This window comes from Lampetra fluviatilis, chromosome 17 (assembly GCF_964198595.1).
Source record: "Lampetra fluviatilis chromosome 17, kcLamFluv1.1, whole genome shotgun sequence".
Classification (NCBI taxonomy): Eukaryota; Metazoa; Chordata; class Hyperoartia; order Petromyzontiformes; family Petromyzontidae; genus Lampetra; species Lampetra fluviatilis.
Genome location: NC_136291.1, coordinates 6806192 through 6826296, shown reverse-complemented (window position 1 = coordinate 6826296; position 20105 = coordinate 6806192). Strand labels below are relative to the sequence as shown.

Genomic DNA, 20105 nt, shown 5'->3' with positions numbered 1-20105 from the left:
GCCAGAACTGGACTCTGTCAGGACCTAATCCTATGCGTGTTTACTTTCTCAATTAGATTGGAACCTACAAGTGGAGTTCTTATCTTGCCCTTCTTGACTTAACAATCCATATAAATTTACATCATTTGAGTGTAATATAGTAGTGATTCTTGATTTAAGTGGTGGAGATACAAAAGTAGTGTTGCCGTTTAATTACGTCTGTACTTTTTATATGAATATTGTTTGACAGCATAACTGGGATACGCCAGCAGACCAATTTAATCGGACCAGCATTGTTAATACTAATACAGTATTGTGGACACTAACGGCTTTTTACGTATTTCAACACAGGAAAACTCTACCTGAGTATTACTGGCTGGAAATATATTTCCTTTCATTAAGCAATCTGCTGGGGGGGTTTTTTGTCTGAATTGTAATATTTGTGATTTCTTTGTTTTTTGATGAACGTGTTCCACGAAGTGTTGGCCAGGCAACATAAATGTGGGCCACTTAAATGGCAGTCTTGCCCAAACTGCTAAATTGTGTCTGGATAAAGACAAGTACATTAAGACGGATGCTTGTGGCGATCGAAACGTCGTGATCTATTATTTTTATACCTACGTGACTACCGAAAGAACTAAGCAGTAAGTACATACCTGTCAACCCCGTATTCTTGTACAGGGAAATTGAGTTTTCAGGTCCATACGGCGTACAGCCGTTTGAATACGGACAAAACAAAATTATGTCAATTTGTTTGTTTCCCACTTGTGATGGGACTTTGTAGGATGAACGTTGAGATTTATAAGAGCACGGGGTGGCCAATAAAGTCTGAATTAGTCTATAAGTTAGGCACTGTTAAAGGGTTGACAGGTATGTAAGCGCTAGATTATGTATGGACGAGCAGATTATATTGATTACAAAATATACGCTACATTGTAAAGCAAAATAAATAATACTGTACAGTAGTTATAAATGTTCCAAAGATTATCCAGAGCCACTTTTACTTTCCTATTAGCAATTTCGAGATGTCAAGTCCAACAAATCAAAAATTACAAAGGTTTTATAGCAGCTCGTACACATAAGCCATATTGTATTTTATATTCAGAGAATATAATAATATAATAAAAGTACACTTATTTTATTCGAGAACAAATCGAATACAATATTAATTTATAAATACAAAAATCTGAGCATTCGTGTTTTCAGATATCAATAACCTAATAGTGTAACATGGCACCAACCTGCATCCAGCAGGTGTGCAGGTTTACCAACAGGTGAAAGTTGACCCCACTTATACACGTGGCTTTTGTTTTATCTTCACTTGCACTGCAATTTATAATGCAATTTGTGTGCACCCACTGAACAGTATGAGCGCAAACAGCTATTAAACATCTGCAAACCATGATGTCTGGACGGTTGCACAATGTAATTGTGATCACTGTGTGCCTGTTTTCGTGTCCCGGAATACCAATCTCACTTAATAGGCGACTAGTTTAGCTGACTGTATTGCATTTATCTCAACATACTAGCAGAAGTACCCGGCGTTGCCCGGGTGAAAAATATATTTCTTAATAACCTTACATATATACACAGATGGGCTGCTACCCCTGCCCCCCCAGCCACGATCTCCTCGGCCGCTGTGCAGTAATATGTACGCCTATAGTGTGGTGGGGGTGTCGAGGCCTAGTACCGTGCAGAGCCTCCGGCCTCGCCTAAATTGCCCACCCGGCTGAGGCTGGGTACTGGGGCCGTTACCCCCCCCCCCCGCGCTACAATAATACTGTCTAATCGCTATAATGTTATTATCTACCGACCCTATAATAGTAATTGCACACATTGGGGTGGGGGGGGAGTGAAGAGGACGTGAAACTTTGATGAATTTACCTCAGAGTCGCGTGTTAATGCGTGCGCATATTTTTAACGGGAATTAAAAATGGCGTCCACCCCGCAGCGAATGCGTCGCTACCCGTTGCCAGGGGCAACCGCCGTGGAAAACCAAACGGACCAATCGTGTCTCGCAAATCCCTCACATTTCGTCCAATGAAACTGCGTATGGTCCGGCGACACACAGACAGACACACACAGACAGACAGATTTGCGATTTTATATATATAGATGCACTACCCTAGCACTCAGAATTACGTCAGACTAAGTTTTAAATGTTTTAACTTGCTTACGCTTTGTGCAGAACCGTGGTACGCATTAGCTAGATACGAGCATCTCAAACATTAGCCGAGTTTAAACGTGACCCGAGATTTGTTAAAAACATATGTAGAACATGGTATTTTCATTTTATCCTAGTTGGGCCATCACTGGTGTAATCCATTTGAAGTGCATATTAAATTAATTGAGGTATTGGCCAGTCATTAAGTCCACAGGATATTGTCAGCAGTGTAATTTGTGCAAGTTAACATTTTTATTTTATTTCTATTTAAAGCTTTCGTGACTGCAGGGATTCATCTTCTTGGTTCTTTCGGTAAAGTCACGTAGAAGGGAAGTAATAAAATAATAAAACATAATAAAATTCTCACGACGTTTCGGCTACAACTCAAGACGGCTGCTTACGTTGTAGCCGAAACGTCGTGAGAATTATTTTGTTTTATTTTTATTATTTTATTACTTCCCTTCTACGTGACTTTACCGAAAGAACCAAGAAGATTTTTATTTTACCGTGACAAATATTGCAATGCATTGACAATAGTAGAAAGTACGTGCGTCTTACACTTTTAGGCTATTCTTTTCACATACAAATGCATCCCAGGCTTTGGCTTCCGTTTTCACTTTGCATTTCAAGTTTGCCACATCTGCAATTGCATTGAACTTTGTTAAAAAAAAATCAATAAAACACTAATAAAATTAGGTTAAACGCTTTTATGTCCTTCATACATTATATAAACACGATGACAAAATGTAAAATTAGGTTTATTTTTGTTTACAACCACGCCCATGGAAAAATGCAGCTTAAAAAATGTACAAGTAGCTTAATAGGCAGACTGCAGAATAGCACAAAAGCAAGTTACATGGTTTCAAATCCTTTAAATCAAAATGTAACGTCAATCTGAACATTTAAACGTTGACCTATGTTACGTCCCATTTGACAACTACAAGAGTTGATTTAAATTTTCATTGCAGAATACAAACGCACAGATGGTACAAATCTAAACTTAACTACTCATTACATATCATTAAATGCTTAATTCTTAAGGTTACCGAGCTGGTTAATGAAATACAATGAATAAAACATGCTGAAGGATAATTGCTTTAAATAACCGAACAGCAGATTAACTGATCTGCTAAAAATGTTAACTTAATTTTCGTACATGTGAAGTATTGGAAAATGACGGCAGGAAACTCCTTGACGGGAACACACTTCTTTTATTAAATCTTGACTTGTAACAATACAACGCGTGGCCTCTCTTCTTCACACCGCACTTCTCTTGACTCAGGATTCTGTGCTGCCGGCTCTCTGTGCCTCGTGTAGACTCCGCGCCTCGGCTACACTCCTCTCTCGCCTCGTGTAGACTCTGCGCCTCTGCTACACTCTCCTCTCTCGCCTCGTGTAGACTTTGCCTCTCTCTCGCTGGCTACACCGTATGCATACTCGGCTCGTGCAGACCGTTCTCTCTCGCTGGCTACACCGTATGCATACTCGGCTCGTGCAGACCGTTCTCTCTCGCTGGCTACACACTACACATTACTCAGCTCGTGTAGACCGTTCTATCTCGCTGGCTACACACTATACATTACTCAGCTCGTGTAGACCGTTCTATCTCGCTGGCTACACACTATACCTTACTCAGCTCGTGTAGACCGTTCTATCTCGCTGGCTACACACTATACCTTACTCAGCTCGTGTAGACCGTTCTATCTCGCTGGCTACACACTATACCTTACTCAGCTCGTGTAGACCTTTCTCTCTCGCTGGCTACACACTATACCTTACTCTCTTCTACTCTCCATTACTCTCCTCTCCGGGCTCTATCTCTACACCTTCGTCTTCATTCTTAGATGGTTCCACTTCTGCCCCTTGCTCCTCTGTGCATCACCTTATATACCCCTTCTTCCCGGGAGACGGAGCGGATGCGGACCTCAACGTCGGCACCGCTCCTCCGTTACCCAATCCCCACGCGCTATCCCCACGATCCGGTTCCGCTCAGCGCGTGTTTCCACTCTCCGACCAATCACACCGCGCTGCTACCCGATCACTCCCTCTGGGCGCGTCACCGGCACACAGCCAATCAGCAGCACTACCCCCACCCGCGCACTGACGCCTGCTCCTCCCCGTCAGCGCGCGTCACCACACACACACCCGTACATACGCGCTGGCACACGACATATACACCCAGCGCGTATCACCACTACACATGTAATTCCGCTTGCTGTAATGTTAAGGAAACTGAGCTACAATATAGTACAAATGTACAAGTACTGGCTGGGGGGTGGGGCGTTACCCGGACCCAAGGGATAAGGTTGTTCATGCGTGAATATGTAAGCGATGAGATCTGTGTCACAGTATGCAGAAAGATTGTATCAAATGCAATTCGAAAACTGAAGCGAAGTGTATTATCACGACCTACAACATTTCTCCTATACACTCCATCCTCTTCTGAACAAATTAGGTCTTCAATCAATGCGGTGGCATTAGATCTTGATGTAACCCTTGACAATGTCACAACTTTCCACAAGCAAAAATTGGCTTCGGCAAAGACAGTCCCAAATGATGAACGGACTGTCCTTGAGCTTTGATGGTGTTTGCAAATACAACTTGAACAGGGAACGGTCTTCGCAGTTGGAACGGAAGACTGGATTCGTTGCTGATCACTGTAATGCGAGGAATGAAAACTCTTCCCATGAAGATAAACGGTCAATCATCGCGTCAATGCAAAGCCTTGTCAATTGGTAGATTCAGTCTTATTTTCTCTCCACCTGAAGACCACTTTGTGTTGCGATCGAAACGTCGTGGGTTTTTTTGCTTTTAATTTTTGGTTTCCATCTACGTGACTTTACCGAAAGAACCAAGAACATGAGATGCAGTCTCGTTCCACTGCAGAGACCTTGGTTCTCCAGTTATTTTGAATCGACGATTGCTGCTACAACTTTCAAACATAGCTTGTGAAGGGGCAGTTGTAACGTAAACTCTGGAAGGTAAAGCGACTGCTGAACAGCACGATCATGTTTTTATACTTATAACTTTCTTACCAACCCCTACTGGACATCTGTAAAAAAAGAGCTTAATAGCTCACCGGATTCTGCAATTTTAAATATTCTTACGTACATCAGCCCAATGATGGCAAATTAACGTGATAATAAATCGCGTTACTGCCATCTGCTTTGATCCACATTGCTCACCGTAGCTTTTGGGCTATTCAGAAGGTACCACTGAATTATCCGGGGGGAGGAGACAATAACAAATGTTTCGCATGGATTTACTTAAAAAAAAAGCCCAAGATAAAGCATTATAAAATCACTACAACTATTATTGTACAATGATGAACAAATTACAATTAAAATAGGGTTAAGTTTTTTGTAAAATTGTGAATGGGATAAATCCCCCCCCCCCCCCTGTGGTTGATAACACTAACAATACTTTTGGTTCCTGGGTTATTTCCTAATTGCTTATGCCTCAAAAGCAAAGAAAATGCCTATTCCCCACAAACGTTGCTTTTATGACCAGGACAGTGATATTTTGAAATGTACCTATTTTCCTGAACATTCCAGATAGATTCAGTGCCGAGTAAACTTCGAGTAACTTCTAGAACATTTTAGAACTTTCCAGTAATATAAATAGTAGTATAAATACAGGGGCCTTAAGCCCACCAGTTCAGTTTAGTTCCAGCTGCCTAAGTGGATACATATGAACCTTATGGCGGTACCTCGGGATACCATAGTACCCCGGCTCTCGCATAATGTCCACTTTGTCACTTTGTCTGTTGATGGTCGGCGATGCAGCAATCGACTCATCTCGACGAGCTGTACACGATGCACCACTACGGTGCGTACGAGCGTTCAGGGTTTCAGCGCAATCGTCCTCGCTGCGTTTCAACATCGCGGAGTGGCACTGATTTCGGATTGGTACACCAGTCGTGGAGTTAAGTACACCCCTGGAAAAAAGTGTCCCAGAAATACAATATTTAATTGCCTCGGCCAGTTTGTATTATTTGGTACCCCGGGGTACCGCCATAAGGATATCTGCATTTTTCTGTGATGGCATTAAGAGGCTGCAAGCATCTGGCAGACGCATTTTGCTACGTCTGCGGCCAATTTATCAAGACGAGAGCGAAAAAGTAATCTGTGAAAGCATCTGACATATATTTGGGCATGCCTGTCGAGGATCAAGACAAACCCTGGGCACCTCATTTCACCTGCAAGCAATGCAAAAAAAACAAAGTAAGATGGACAATTGTTGCTCGGAATTTTGTAATAAACTACATTTGGGGGCTGATTCGTAAAAGTGATTTACAGTATAATCGTAAATCTCGAAAAACTACTAAATCTTTCGTAGTCATTTTTGTATTACTTTAGTATAAATACATGTTAATTTTGAGTAATTTAGTTTTTATCTGTGAGCTAAAAGACACATTCGCCCGTTTTCTTATTGAAAATAGGTCAATTTAAAAATATCACTGTCCTGGTCACAAAAGCAAAGTTTGTGGGGAATAACAGCCATTTTCTATACTTTTGAGGCATAAGCAATTACGAAAGAACACTTACTACCCAGGAACAAAAATTGTGTTACATTGTGTAATGGTTTCCTTTCTCCGTGTACCGGAAAGAAACGGAATTACATTTTGGGAGGCAAGTACCGCGTGAGACTCGCACACACACGCTCGCGCAAAACTACTTTCTTATATATACAGTGACATGCAAACAATGTTCATTTGTTGAAACGAGTAGAGAATTTTGGAGAGACTGGGCTGGTAAGGGGCTTGTCACTGCCCATCACCTCCAATTTCTTGTACCGTCGTACAGGGTTGGCCTTGTGTACCTGCAGCACAGTGCGAACAACAATATAGCAACAAGCCTCAGCATTGACCAGGCCGTAGCATGCAATGGACTTGAAATTCTGTAAAATTAACATCCAGTCGAGGTGAGCATGTGTCCCAAGTGCAGAACGAGTAGTTTGTTATGCATCCTGTTTTCGAAATTGAAGAAAAATAATTGTATTAATGTGTAATGAGCTTTAGTGAAGCTCATCTAATCGCCAAGGAATTTATTTCTAAAAACTCAAATGACAGTCGGCAGCATATGTTCTGGAAAATGTAAGCATACAATAGCTCTACAGATGCCCCATGTACCACCATGGAAATTCTACAATGCCAACTCCATGAGATGGAGAAGCAATTTCCCAAGCAATACCATATGTGATGGTTGACATTTTGCAGCGTATATTTTCCAGCCTTGGCAACATGCACTCTTTTATGGTTATAATGAATCCTCACCAAAGCATCTCTTGAATTTCTGGAAGTATTTTTAGTAATGCCGAGCTTGACAGCTGGCCCAACTACTGATATGGCCAGCTACTACAGAGCAACGTGTATATATAGTATTGCTTGTCATAAAATGCAAGTGCTGAATGATGGGAATGTTACGATCCTAAAAATATATATTTATTTTTATACACACAAGTTAATAGAACTGCACGTAAGAATGCATGTCTTGTATGTGTATACCACTATATTCCAAAGATTAATGATAGATTTGACATTACCACAATGCCTAAGAAAAAACTTAGAATTTAATTTATTCCATATACTGGAAGGGGAAGATCATTCCATAGGTTATTAACTATGAGCCAAGAATGTTTGTATGTCCCGCGCGTGACGTCACTCCACGTCGACCAGCCCCCTCATTAATAATCATGAACAGGTAACGTCCTCCAAATGGACCCCCCCCCCCGCCATTAATAATAATTAGCGGGTGACATCACTCCACATGGGGGGTGCGAGGGGCCTCCTCCTCCTCAACTTACAACCCTCACTACAAAAGCAGAACCCTCAAGTCACACGATCTCCGTCACGCTATTGAGACATGGAAGTAAAAAGGACGTCACGATGAGCAAGGGATTATCACCTTTAAATGAAATAGGTCTGTCACCGCGCCCTTACAAATTGCACACGAATGAAAGCAATGAATATCACGTTGCGGTCTGCTTTTTGCTTGCAAGTTTCAGATTTACTGCAATACACCCGTCCTTGTACAGGCAAAAGGCGAGTAACAAAAGAATAAGTTAACTTTATATACTGCGTGTTCCCAAAAATTTCATTCTTAAATGGTACTCTAAGGCAAATATTACAAAATGCATTAACACCATTGTCCATCAGAGCAACACAAGTTGACAACACCAAAACATGTGTACTCGGCCTATACAATTGTGAAAACATCCAAATAATATATATTCTTGGTTCTTTCGGTAAAGTCACGTAGAAGGGACTTTACCGAAAGAACCAAGAATATGAATCCCTGCTGTCACGAAAGCTTTAAATCAAAATCCAAATAATACTTCAAACTGCTGGCTTCAATCAAAAAACAGGACATCACACCTTCGACTGCAGCTTGTCTGCTGGTGCAATCTTAGCCGCACTCTTGCCCGTAGGCCCTGCTCGGCTCTTTGTCTCCCAGTTCAAGCAGTGCAGACCAAGGGGACGAGGTGGAGGTCTAGAGCCACCCGGCTGCCCGGCTTTCGTCACCGGTATCACAGGGTGCCGAGTTGAAGGGGCTGGCCTGGCGTTCTCCTCTCCCCGAGACACGGTGCTTCTGCTGTTTGTGGTTTTCCGCACACAAGCTCGTTTGGCCAGAGGTTGAACCGACTGTACTTTTCGCGGTGCATTTCGTTGACTGGTGGCGTCAGTTTTCAGTTTCTTCACGTTTGGCTCACCTATGGGTAAAATGCAACAGCCAAACATTCCACACATAAGATTCCAGCAATCTTTTGGAGCTCTTTTGAAGATGTAATTGTTATTGTTTATAATAGTAGCATTGAACTAGGTAGTCATTATTTGCTCTCGCATCTATACTCCCCACCTTCACAAACCCACACTAACCAGCATGGTAAAGTCCAGTGAAATAACTCCCCATTACCTGTACAGGCTTCATGCAGCATTATATTGACAACTAGAGTAATTCTCCCCAGTATTTAGACAATATTGCACTGCACAGGTAAATATTCTGTAGTTCATTACATAGCCGTGTCATGCAGTCACCCACTTGTCTGTGGTGCTGTCATCCTTGACTTCAACCGTGTAGACATGCAGGAGTTGCTGGCGACACCTGCGTCACCCCCTTCACGTTTTCTCTTCAACACAGGTAAGCCTCCAGCCAGCCGACTGGACATCACTTGCTGCAAACTCTTGGCCTGCAACAAGAAAGCCATAAAATAAAAACGTTTGTTCACTTCATCAGAGATGGACCCTAAAGTCACTATTTTTGGCCCATTTCATAGTTCGCAAGTCTCAAGGATGATCATTGATTCACGATAATCCCTATACCCACACATCCCTTTTTTCCCTTGCCTACAGCATCATTAAATGTTTCTGTGCCTCCATTTCTCAATTTCTTGGGTTTCCCATGGTCTTTCAGTGTGGGTCTGATTCGAACCCTTTAGGGCAGTGATGTTTTACTTTTACTGCAGCCTTGCACCCCCCCTTTGGTTGTCAATCGTGAAAAAAATGTATGCTAATACATAGGTTTGATGAAACCAAGTAGTTGTACTTACATGCCCGTGCTTAATTTGTGTTTCGATGATTTACCTTAAAAAAAATCTGCAATGTGTCGCACTCCCAGAAAGGGCATCTCACCCTCCCCCAGGGGAGCGTGCACCCCAGGCTAAGAACCACTGCTTTAGGGTTTACATGAAGGAGAAATGAGAATAGGTTTTCCCCTTTTTTCTGGCAACAGGTGTTGATGTTAAAACACCAAACTGAAACCTTTTACAAGGAATCATGTCTGCATTAACCACAATACTTGTGGTCAGAATGCAAACGAAATACTCTGATAATATATGCATTGTCTTTGAAAGAAAAAGATGAACACTTTTTTGGTTTAGACATTTCTAAGTTAACAAGTTCAAATAACGTTCCTCATGCGGAGTGCACACACGCCTGTATTTTCATGCAGCGTGGTTAGAGTGAGCGCACAACTGTCCCCAAAACTGGGGGAATGTTACCGTGAGTCTCCAGGATAATCCGCAAGGCTTGTATGCAATGTGTCTTGGCATTCAGAGGGTATCGTAACGCCGCTCATACCAAAGGTTCACACTTACCGCAGCAATGCTGTTTTTTGAACGTCGGTGGGTTTTGTCTGTACTCTGTGTGGCTCCCAGCGATGGCTGCTGCATGGCGTGCCGCTTAATTCTTCCATCCGTGTGGAAATTGAAACCCACTGGGAAAGTGGGCATGCACGTGGACTTGAGAGGCATGTGCACTTAGCAAAAAAAAAAGAGATTGAATAGTTTTAGTATCAAATTCGTGCTGGTAATTGAAAACATGTTTTGTTTTTAAAATGCAACACTGACATTTTTCAACTGTCCCCTAATGGGAAAACTATTTCATTATTAAAATACATTTGCACATGCATACAACCAACCTTTGCCAGTTACGTAACAAATTGTTCACGCACACAAAAACTTGCCTTTTTAGCATGACAGTACATTATCAACAGACATTAAGGACAGTATAATTTTGCTGGCCCAGTAACCCATAGCTTGTAGCGATTCTTCTACACCTCTTCCTTACATGCATGTTGAACTTTTTTTGCACCGTACATAGCCAACCACGCAAATCGGACTATTAAAATGGCCAGTGTTTGGAACTACCGATACCAACTCAAAATATATCGGGTTTCGATGAAATGAAATAGCTCGGCGTATTTGAATATTGATATTTTAATGAGTTTCGTAACTTGTTTTCCAATTTGAATGGCAAATCAACTCATTGTGAATTGCATGTTGTTTTTACCATGTTCACAATTATTACTGTAATTCGATTGATTTCATTACATCGCTCGTTTTTGCTTAACACTTTCAGCATTCTTATGCATTTCACAAAATATAAGGGGTGTATTAAACGTATATCACTTTTCAAAGCAGGATAAGTTATTTGGAAGGCATATACATTATTTATCATAGTAATCAATTCTCAAACAAATGGCACTTAAGAACAAAGTAGTGTATTAACAAAGTATATGTTTAATTTAAAATTCAACCTGAGCTATGCTGCACCATCCGTAGTGATTTCTGGGCCATCTCTCGGTGCCTTTTAAGCTCCAGTTGCAGCTGCTTAATCTTCTCCAGCTCCATCTCCTCCGTGGTCTTTGCCTTGTTGGTCACGTCCATGCGTCTATTAAAAAAAATCAAGGGCATTGGAGAAACATAACCTTAAATTAGTATTTTACCCATACTTATGTACCATGGCATATATCTGAGCCCCACCACATGCAAATTATGCCTTGCCAAGCAAAACATTTAAGCCATGCAAGCAATTCTAAGCAAGCGTTTCTCCACTGCAGGTGACAATGCTAAAAGCATGTCTTGGTGGGGTCTCAGTTTTATGTGTGGGCCACAGCTGAATACACTACCACAGGTACACTTACTTGGCAGGCACATGGTAAAGGGGGCGTTTCTGACCAATGGCTTTGAACTTGGATGGAAGGGCAATGCTGGGAAGGAAATACCAAAAAAACACTCCACCAAACTGTAGATATTTGCTCCATGGCTGCACTCTCCATCTGTACAATCAAATTCTCCTGTGCGTCATTCCTTGCGTTTAGGAGTGCCTCAACTCTATAAGATCAGGGTTTAATTCTAGATTTAACCGAAAGAAACAAATACAAATCACGACGTTTCGGAGGCAACACAAGCCTCCGTCTTACCTACGTGACTTTACCGAAAAAACCTAAGAATATGAATCCTTGGAGTCACGAAAGCTTCAAATCTAGAATTATTATTTTATTATTTCCCTTCTACGTGACTTAACCGAAAGAAACAAATAATAATTCCTGCAGTCACGAAAGTTCTAAAATTAAGATTTAGTAGAGTCCCGAACCTCTATATTCCAATATAGTTAACATTTACCTGCTGGCCCGCCCATGCTGCACATCTGTGAAAAAGCACTGCGTGGCTCATTGGGGATACCTCCAGTCTAAATAAAGAATCAGAGAAAAGATTAACATCTACCATTCAACAGTAGTATACATTGTATAAATTGTTGAGAGGCCACCATCCTTGGTACTCATACAATTTAACAAACTATGGTTACTCTACAGCTACCAAGATTGTTCATAAGAAATACATGTTTTGAATTACTATCTTTTTCGTGTAATCTGCAGTCTTCCCACTCTTATCATATATCTCTGGCTTCTCTTTGCGTAATCAAAAAGGGTAATTTTACAAAACGTCACCTGTTATGTTTCATAATGCATTTTTTTGGGGTTAGCACCACCCGCCGCAGTCAATATGCCTACTATAAGCACCCAGGAATGTCTGTTCTTAACGCTCGTGACGTCACTCACATTGACCATTCCCCCTAATTAATTTTCAGTAGCAAGTGACGTCATCCAAATGGACCCCCCCCCCCCACTAATAATAATGTGCAAGAGACATCACTCCACATCGACCAGCTCCCCTCATTAATAATCATGAACAGGTTATGTCCTCCAAATGGACCCCTCCCCTCAATTAATAATAATTAGCGGGTGACGTCACTCCACATGGGGGGCCGAGGTGCCTCCTCCCCCCTCCTCGGTGTCAACTCACAACCCTCACGACAAAGGCAGAACCCTCACGTCACACGATCTCCGTAACGCTGTTGAGACATCAAAGTGAAAAGGACGTCATGATGAACAAGGGATTATAACCTTAAAATGAAATAGGTCTGCATCACCACGCCCTTATAAATTGCACACGAATTGATGCAATGAATATGACGTCGCAGTCTGCTTTTCGCTTGCAAGTTTCAGATTTACTGCAATACACCTGTCCTTGGATGGGCAAAAGGCTAGTTAGTAAGATTTGTCACGTAAACAGAACATGCCAATTCGTTCCTAATACAGCACATCGGTGTGTTGGAAAGCAAAGCCACAACGTTTACAATCGGAGTACGACGTTTCGCCAGTAATTACAACTAGCTTCATCAGGCGACAGCCAGATTTTTTTTATGTGACAACCCTTACTAATTCGCTGTCGGGTGGTGGCGGGTTTAACGACATATTTATATATTTACGCGATCTAACCCCAAAAAAACCTGTATTATGGATATTGGTCGCGAAAGCCTACCACGCGTTGGACTACGTCAGTGGTATTGACGCATGCGTCGTTTTTTGTGCTTGTGCGCGCACCACTGCCAACGCATTAGCATCAAGTAATGTTTGACTTAACAAAGCACTCGAACGCCCTCTAGTGGACGATGGAAACATCGCAGAGAACAACTCTCAAGCGCACACCGCCGTGCTAAGCCGTACGTACCCACGTGGCGAGCAGGTCTTCGACTTCATCGCTGTGTCCGTGGCCACGTCGTTCGTGTCTACTGGGGGAGCATATGTAACGACACAAAAGGCACATACAATACAAAACCCAAAGGAAACTCCAAAGTCTTAACGCTCTTCCGATATTAGGAAGGCATTGGATTCCTTGCAAATTTTAAATCATCTGGATTGAAAACTAATTTAGTTAGAATTGCTTGTTGTGTTTCGTTTGTCGTCCTTTCTCCGCACCTCCGATGAACACGGTTGGCTACGTACGATGCGAAAGTTTACCATAAATACATTTACAGATGCATTTGGCACAATCCACTGCTGGATGAGGGCATCTTCACACCGTATATGTTGCGGTGGTTATTGACCATACTTCACCACGCTGGTAAATGCGAGTTGAAAACAAAGTAAGGAAGTCATTGCGTTGTGTTGCACTGCCCTCTGCTGGCCTCACTATACCGTGGAGCTGTAAATACACAGCACCAAAACAAACCACCGTGTTTCCATACATTCTAAGCAAAGTGTTGATTCTCTGTAAAATCCGCAGTAAACAAGACGCCGAAAATCATTAACGGATTCACTTTTGATTAGCGCGACGAGAACATCAAACGCAACACGGAAATGTGCAAAATATGTCTGAAATATAATACATTAATGATTTACCCCTAAGACACGTGTCTTTGCACACAAAAAAACACAATTATTTCGTGCAGACAAATGTATATAACGAAATACTTTGTGCTGTGGACAGGCGATATATATGAAGCGTAACTGTCCGATAATTTTACTTAAATTATCCACGACGCTAATTCCAGCGCACTTTTAACACGGAAACCGATTGTCTACACCCCCAATATTACACAAACACGTCTCTTATCGGTCTTCTTGTGTATGGGTATTAGTATCAATGTGCGAGAGAGAACGTCAGCCGGAGAAGATGGAGCGATCACCATCGGCTCGTGTAGTCGCGAGTCTGTGCGGATTCTAATTTGAAGCGGGTGCCATCCATCCAGCAGTGTATTGACCATGGCTTGTCGCCACAGGATACGTGGTACAGTACTTGTACATGTTGTGAGTTTACTCTCCAACACACTGGTGTTGTACTAATAACGAATTGGCACGTTGCCTTTACGTGACAAACCTTACAAATTGCCGGATGGTGGCGGGTTTAACGACACATTTAGATTCACGCGATACAACAAAAACAACACATTATGGATACATATTGCAGGTAGCTATTCATGGTTTGCATGCGAATGGGTGGAGTATGAGTACTTGAGGTTACAATCACCGCACTAACAGAAGACATTAAAGAAATGGTGCCGACTGTATAAAATACACCAATTATCAACTCGAAATGTCAGCATCGTTTCAAACTGAAGCATTAACTAGCAGAAATTAGATTGCATAAACAGGATGGCATTCTGTGTTTGCAATAATGATATCACTAATTGACAGAGCCAACTACAAGCCATCTTCAAGCGATGTTCAACAATGCCGCGTGGTCGTAATTGGTGGGCCCAAAACTCCTTACGGATATTTGAATTTGCTCAAACCAACCTAATAAAACCCCAAACGTCAACAAATGCATCCACCACGAACCGAATTTGCGGTTATTGTATAACACGAAAGAAATTAAAAAAAACCCTATATCATGGATGATATTTGATCGTGAAAGCCTTCTATACTTAGTAACGTGTTAAAGTGACTTAACGAAACTCACCGTCCGCGCCGACACCACTTGCCTCCACACCTCGCGACGCGCTCGTAATCATTTACGCCGATTAATTAAGACGCTCCCAACAAATTAACCGGTGTTATAACTCGCTCCGGCCGCCTCCGCTGCTCTTGTTAACACAAACAAACAACTTCCTACGACGACGACGACGCCACCAAAAAATGTAAAAATTTTAAATTTTGCACGCCCCAAACCGACTTCCGGTACACAACGGAAATCTTTTAAAATCGACCAATCCAGTGAGAGAACGCGAGTCCCCGCCCCTCCCCGGTACGCCCCGCCGATTGGCTGAAATTTACCCCCCGCCGATTGGCTGTAATTTACCCCCCGCCGATTGGCTGAAATTTACCCCGCCTCCCCAAACCACTCCCCCTCCTCCCCACCACCGTTCCCCAAAATTCGTTGGGGGAGTTTGAATTCACTGAGCCCCGCCCCCCACACTTCACCGTCCCCCACCCACCCCACCCCACCCCCCTCTTGCCAAATGAGAGGTTTTCCCCCTCGGCACCGACGTATTTTTGAGGTCATTCGAGGGGAAAGTTAAGGGAAGTTACGCTCGCCATCACCATCATCATCAACAACAACAAGCTTTTCACCACCGTTCAATGCTTGACCAGCGTGGTGAGGTATGGTTAATGACCGAAATGGGGGTTGTGGTGTGGTGGGGGGGTGATTCATCCAGCAGTGGATTGACAAAGACACGTGTGTGAAAAAAAGCTTAATAGCTCATGGGATTGCTCCAGCCCAAATAAAGATTCTGATGTGTATTGTCAGTCCACTGCTGGATGAATCACTACCATCCCCCATTTCGGTCATGACCATACTTCACCACGCTGGTCAATGCGGAATAGTGGTCAAGGCATGCCATGTACATGTTCTATTAGCACGGTTGGCTACGTACGGTGCAAAAGAAGTTCAACATACAAGATACTGGTCACTGCAGTACCATATCTATACAAGTAACAGGACTGGAAATCACAGAGCACAAACAACAGTTCAGTGCTTGGGCAGCTGTTAAACAGTGTTTGGTGGTGTTGTGTTGGCAGTGGTGCAAACCTAATTTATGTTACGTAAACATTTTTTTCATTTAAACTCATGGTATTGATCAGTTTGTTGAGTTGTTTTGTTATTAGGGAAATTATCGAATGAATACCAGTTTTAGAAGACTTAACTTAGTCATGAAAAGTAACACGTCCACAGAAGAACATTTCATCAGTGCATTTCACCTACTTTTAAATATGGATCAGAAACATTGACATTGATAACGAAAATACAGAGTGCTTCAAAAAGATGGACCCAATTTCAAAGCAGTACTGCTTTGAAATCGGGTCCATCTTTTTAAAACACCCTGTTGAACAAAAGCTATCACAGTGCCCAAACATGTATAGGAGAAACAACATATTTTTTTTTTAATAAACTAAACTCGTTTTATTTGGAAGGAAATCGAGAGATGAATATGTGGACCAGAGAACACAAACACTGTAAGGGAAAGTGGGCTTGGCCAGGATACTATCAGGAAGGGATTATGGTTGATGGACAAGCATCGTGATGGAGTGTCAGCCCAAAGCAGGGAATGCGCTCAGGAGGATATTCAGGAGCAAAGATGGATTGTGGCATCGCAAGGCTGAGGGGGTGGCTTTGGCGTGGGAAGTCCTTCATCCAACATTGAGTAGTTCAAGGTCGATGATTAAAATCAAGAGGAGTTTTGACCATTAGTCTAATTTTATATCATTGAACTGGCAAAAATGGATTTTCACATTTAATCAATGCCTAAAAGTCCCACATTTGCAGTACATCACTTCATTGTCCTTGAATCGATGTTATAGCCTTCTGGTTCCCAAGAAAAGGCTTTAAATAGCAATGTACCGATTACAGCACATGACGAGTTAAAGTTACATAATACCCCTTTTCTCAATACTGTATATACACTATTCCCTTTCTACTGCTTAATTGTATATTATCTCAAGTGCCACGCATTTTTTCCGTATAATCCCAAATATTTATTATAAAAAAAATACTGACTCCAAATTTAAATGAGGGCAGCCCTCAGAATGTTAGTTTGGATGGCCGACAGCTGAAAATATATGGTCTTTATCTCAACCTTGCACTCACCTCATTCAGCATGTTCTCACCTCCATTCAAAACTTCAACTAGCTCCCAGTCTTTCCAGAATCAGCATATATATTTGATACTGGAGGAATCCGATTAGCGATAAAACTCTTGTTCACAGCTGTCCAGTAATGGAGTAATGGACATCCCATATTCTTAGGTTTTTTCGGTAAAGTCACGTAGGTAAAACAATTAAATTAATAAAAGTAAAATAAAAAAAATATCAGCTATCGTGCTGTGACGGTTCCACCTGAAGACGGAAGCTTGTGTTGCCTCCGAAACGTCGTGATTTTTATTTTATTTTTTATTAATTTAAAAAATTTCCTACGTAACTTTACCGAAAAAACCTAAGAATATGAATCCTTGCAGTCACGAAAGCTTCAAATCTAGAATTAATGGACATCCCATCATATACACAGTACAGCAATTCAATTGACGACGCATACTCAATCCCTTCTCCCCAACATCCTCTCTAACCAAGCCTGGCCACCCGAGCAGTGATGCGTCGCGAACGGGAGTGATCATGGGTGATGCGAAAGACACATTTGGTGGTTCAGGGCCCAACCCTGCACCAGTCGAGCGCTCACCCTCTTTGTATGTATTTTGAACTTCTTTCGCACCGTACGCAGTCAACCGTGTTAATCGGAGCCCTAATCTGCACTCTCTACTCAGCTCTGTGATGCGCTCTGGCACCAAAGTCTGTTCTCTTCACTAGAAATATAATTACGTGCCACTTCTTATATTTCAAGGCTGGAATAGAAGAGTAAGTCAAAATACCCTATAGAAGGGCTCAGAGCTAGCGAGAGCTCCCTCTCGTGGATTCCCTTCTGCCTGAAGTGACGTGAGCAAGCAATTGCAGGGGTGCAAGGTTACCTTTTACATTCCCAAACCAATGCCGTGATAGTGTTGAAATACTTGGCATTCCTATTCATTTGCTTCGATTTCCTTATGTGAAGTATAGTACAAAAAAATACAACTAACACAGCGTGGTGATAACGTCATCCATTGGTGGGCTGAAAATGTCTGCTATTTATTTATTTTATCATGCTGTTATTCGCATGACTGTGCCATTGTTCACTTTATCTCATGCCTGCCTAATTGCTGTACCTCTCAAACACCCCAGACCCCACCCCTTGTACTTACTCTCGAGCAGCACGTGGTCTTCCAGCCTCCACACATTGATTTAATTGTGAAGTTTTAACTGTAAGACTGTGAACAAACTGGGAAAACTACATGCCAACATTTCTCATGTTGTGTAATAATAGTAGTAGTATTAATATAAGCAATTATATACATAGTAACATCAACAACAATAAGATTAATAATAATCTAAATATAAAACAGGAAAGCTGGCCAAAAGGATTACTCTTTGGTCCCCATTGGAACCTCATTTGCCAGTAACATTGTGTTGCCAGTAACATGGTGTTGCCAGTAACATTGTGTTGCCAGTAACATGGTGTTGCCAGTAACATTGTGTTGCCAGTAACATGGTGTTGCCAGTAACATTGTGTTGCCAGTAACATTGTGTTGCCAGTAACATGGTGTTGCCAGTAACATTGTGTTGCCAGTAACATGGTGTTGTCAGTAACATTGTGTTGCCAGTAACATGGTGTTGGACCAGATGTCGCCTTTTGGGGTCATCTGGTCCAACACCATGTGAGACTAGGCTCTAAAGAAAGTTGTCTCAGGTGTGGACCAATCATTTTCAAGGACAGTGCATCCATTATCAGAGTTATGTTTTTTTGTTTGCATTCCGACAGCAGGTATTGTGGTCAATGCAAAAATTACTCCTTGTAAAAAAGGTGTCAGTTTTGTTGCCATATAAAAAGGTAAAAAAACAATTATCATACTCTTTGGTCCTACATGTCTTTTGTGGTTGACATCTCTGAGGTACAAAACTCAGGACGTCTCATGGGAATACGAATATCTCACGATACTGACAGATAGGAGCACCACACGAAACGCAATGTCTTGAGTAGTTTATTATTATGCTACTGACAACTGGGGGCTGTTAATGTCCCAGGAAGACTTACCGATTCCCCAGGACAGTGACATAAAAAAGAGGATGAATCTTGGAATATAAGAACAGGTAGTTTAACCTTAAGCTCGATATTCCATAGGCATCATATAGTACATTGTGGTAGTACTGTAGTTATATGTAGTCAAATTAAAGTAAATTGAAGGATCTCTAAACTCACCTAGAATGCATTATTTAACAATGCTGGCTTACATGTTTTTGCAAAACAAATGGATAGTTTTGTTTGGGTCCAAATCAAATCAGTGTATTGCATTTGGCCATTTATATTCAAGTATTGGTAATAATTTTGATTTAAAGCTTTCGTGACTGCAGGGATTCATATTCTTGGTTATTTCGGTGAAGTCACGTAGAAGGGAAATAATAAAATAATCATCATCAGGTGTGAAATCCACACCTGATGATGATTGCTTGTGTTGCAGCCGAAACGTCGTGAGAATTTTTATTGTTTAAAATTTTATTTCCCTCCTACGTGACTTTACCGAAAGAACCAAGAATATTGGTAATAAGTGCGACTCCATTCCTAAAATATGGTACCTAATACAATGTAACATTCAGATTTTCCAAATACTAAAACAAAATGAAGGATATCACCTTACAAAAGTGCTGCTTGTTTTGTACACGTATTTTATCTCAAGAACACATTTTCTGTGGAATGCATATAAACCATGATTTGACCTTCAATGTTACAGTGTCTGGTTTTAGGTAATAACATGACTGAGCATTAAATTAATGTTTTATGATCAAGTTTACTTTTCCCTGCATAACAATTGCAACTGA

The 20105-nt window shown here is 41.7% G+C and overlaps 1 protein-coding gene across 4 annotated transcripts; it reads right to left on the bottom strand.

Annotated features, from left to right (window-relative positions):
* Positions 1-4356: 4356 nt before the first annotated feature.
* LOC144936889 (uncharacterized) lies at positions 4357-15434 on the bottom strand. Of its 4 annotated transcripts, none has more exons than XM_078864091.1 (8): positions 15167-15434; positions 13436-13496; positions 11566-11631; positions 11179-11312; positions 10238-10398; positions 9184-9331; positions 8520-8854; positions 4357-6964 (listed from the first exon to the last, which is right to left on the bottom strand). In XM_078864091.1, exons 1-8 carry the CDS (start codon positions 15216-15218, stop codon positions 6854-6856), a joined length of 1068 nt encoding a protein of 355 aa, XP_078720217.1. In that variant the 5' UTR covers positions 15219-15434; the 3' UTR covers positions 4357-6853. The 4 variants fall into 4 exon arrangements, with proteins under 4 accessions (XP_078720217.1, XP_078720218.1, XP_078720219.1 ...); XM_078864092.1 differs by having other exon boundaries at positions 13436-13493; XM_078864093.1 differs by lacking the exon at positions 11566-11631.
* Between the last annotated feature and the right edge of the window lie 4671 nt (positions 15435-20105).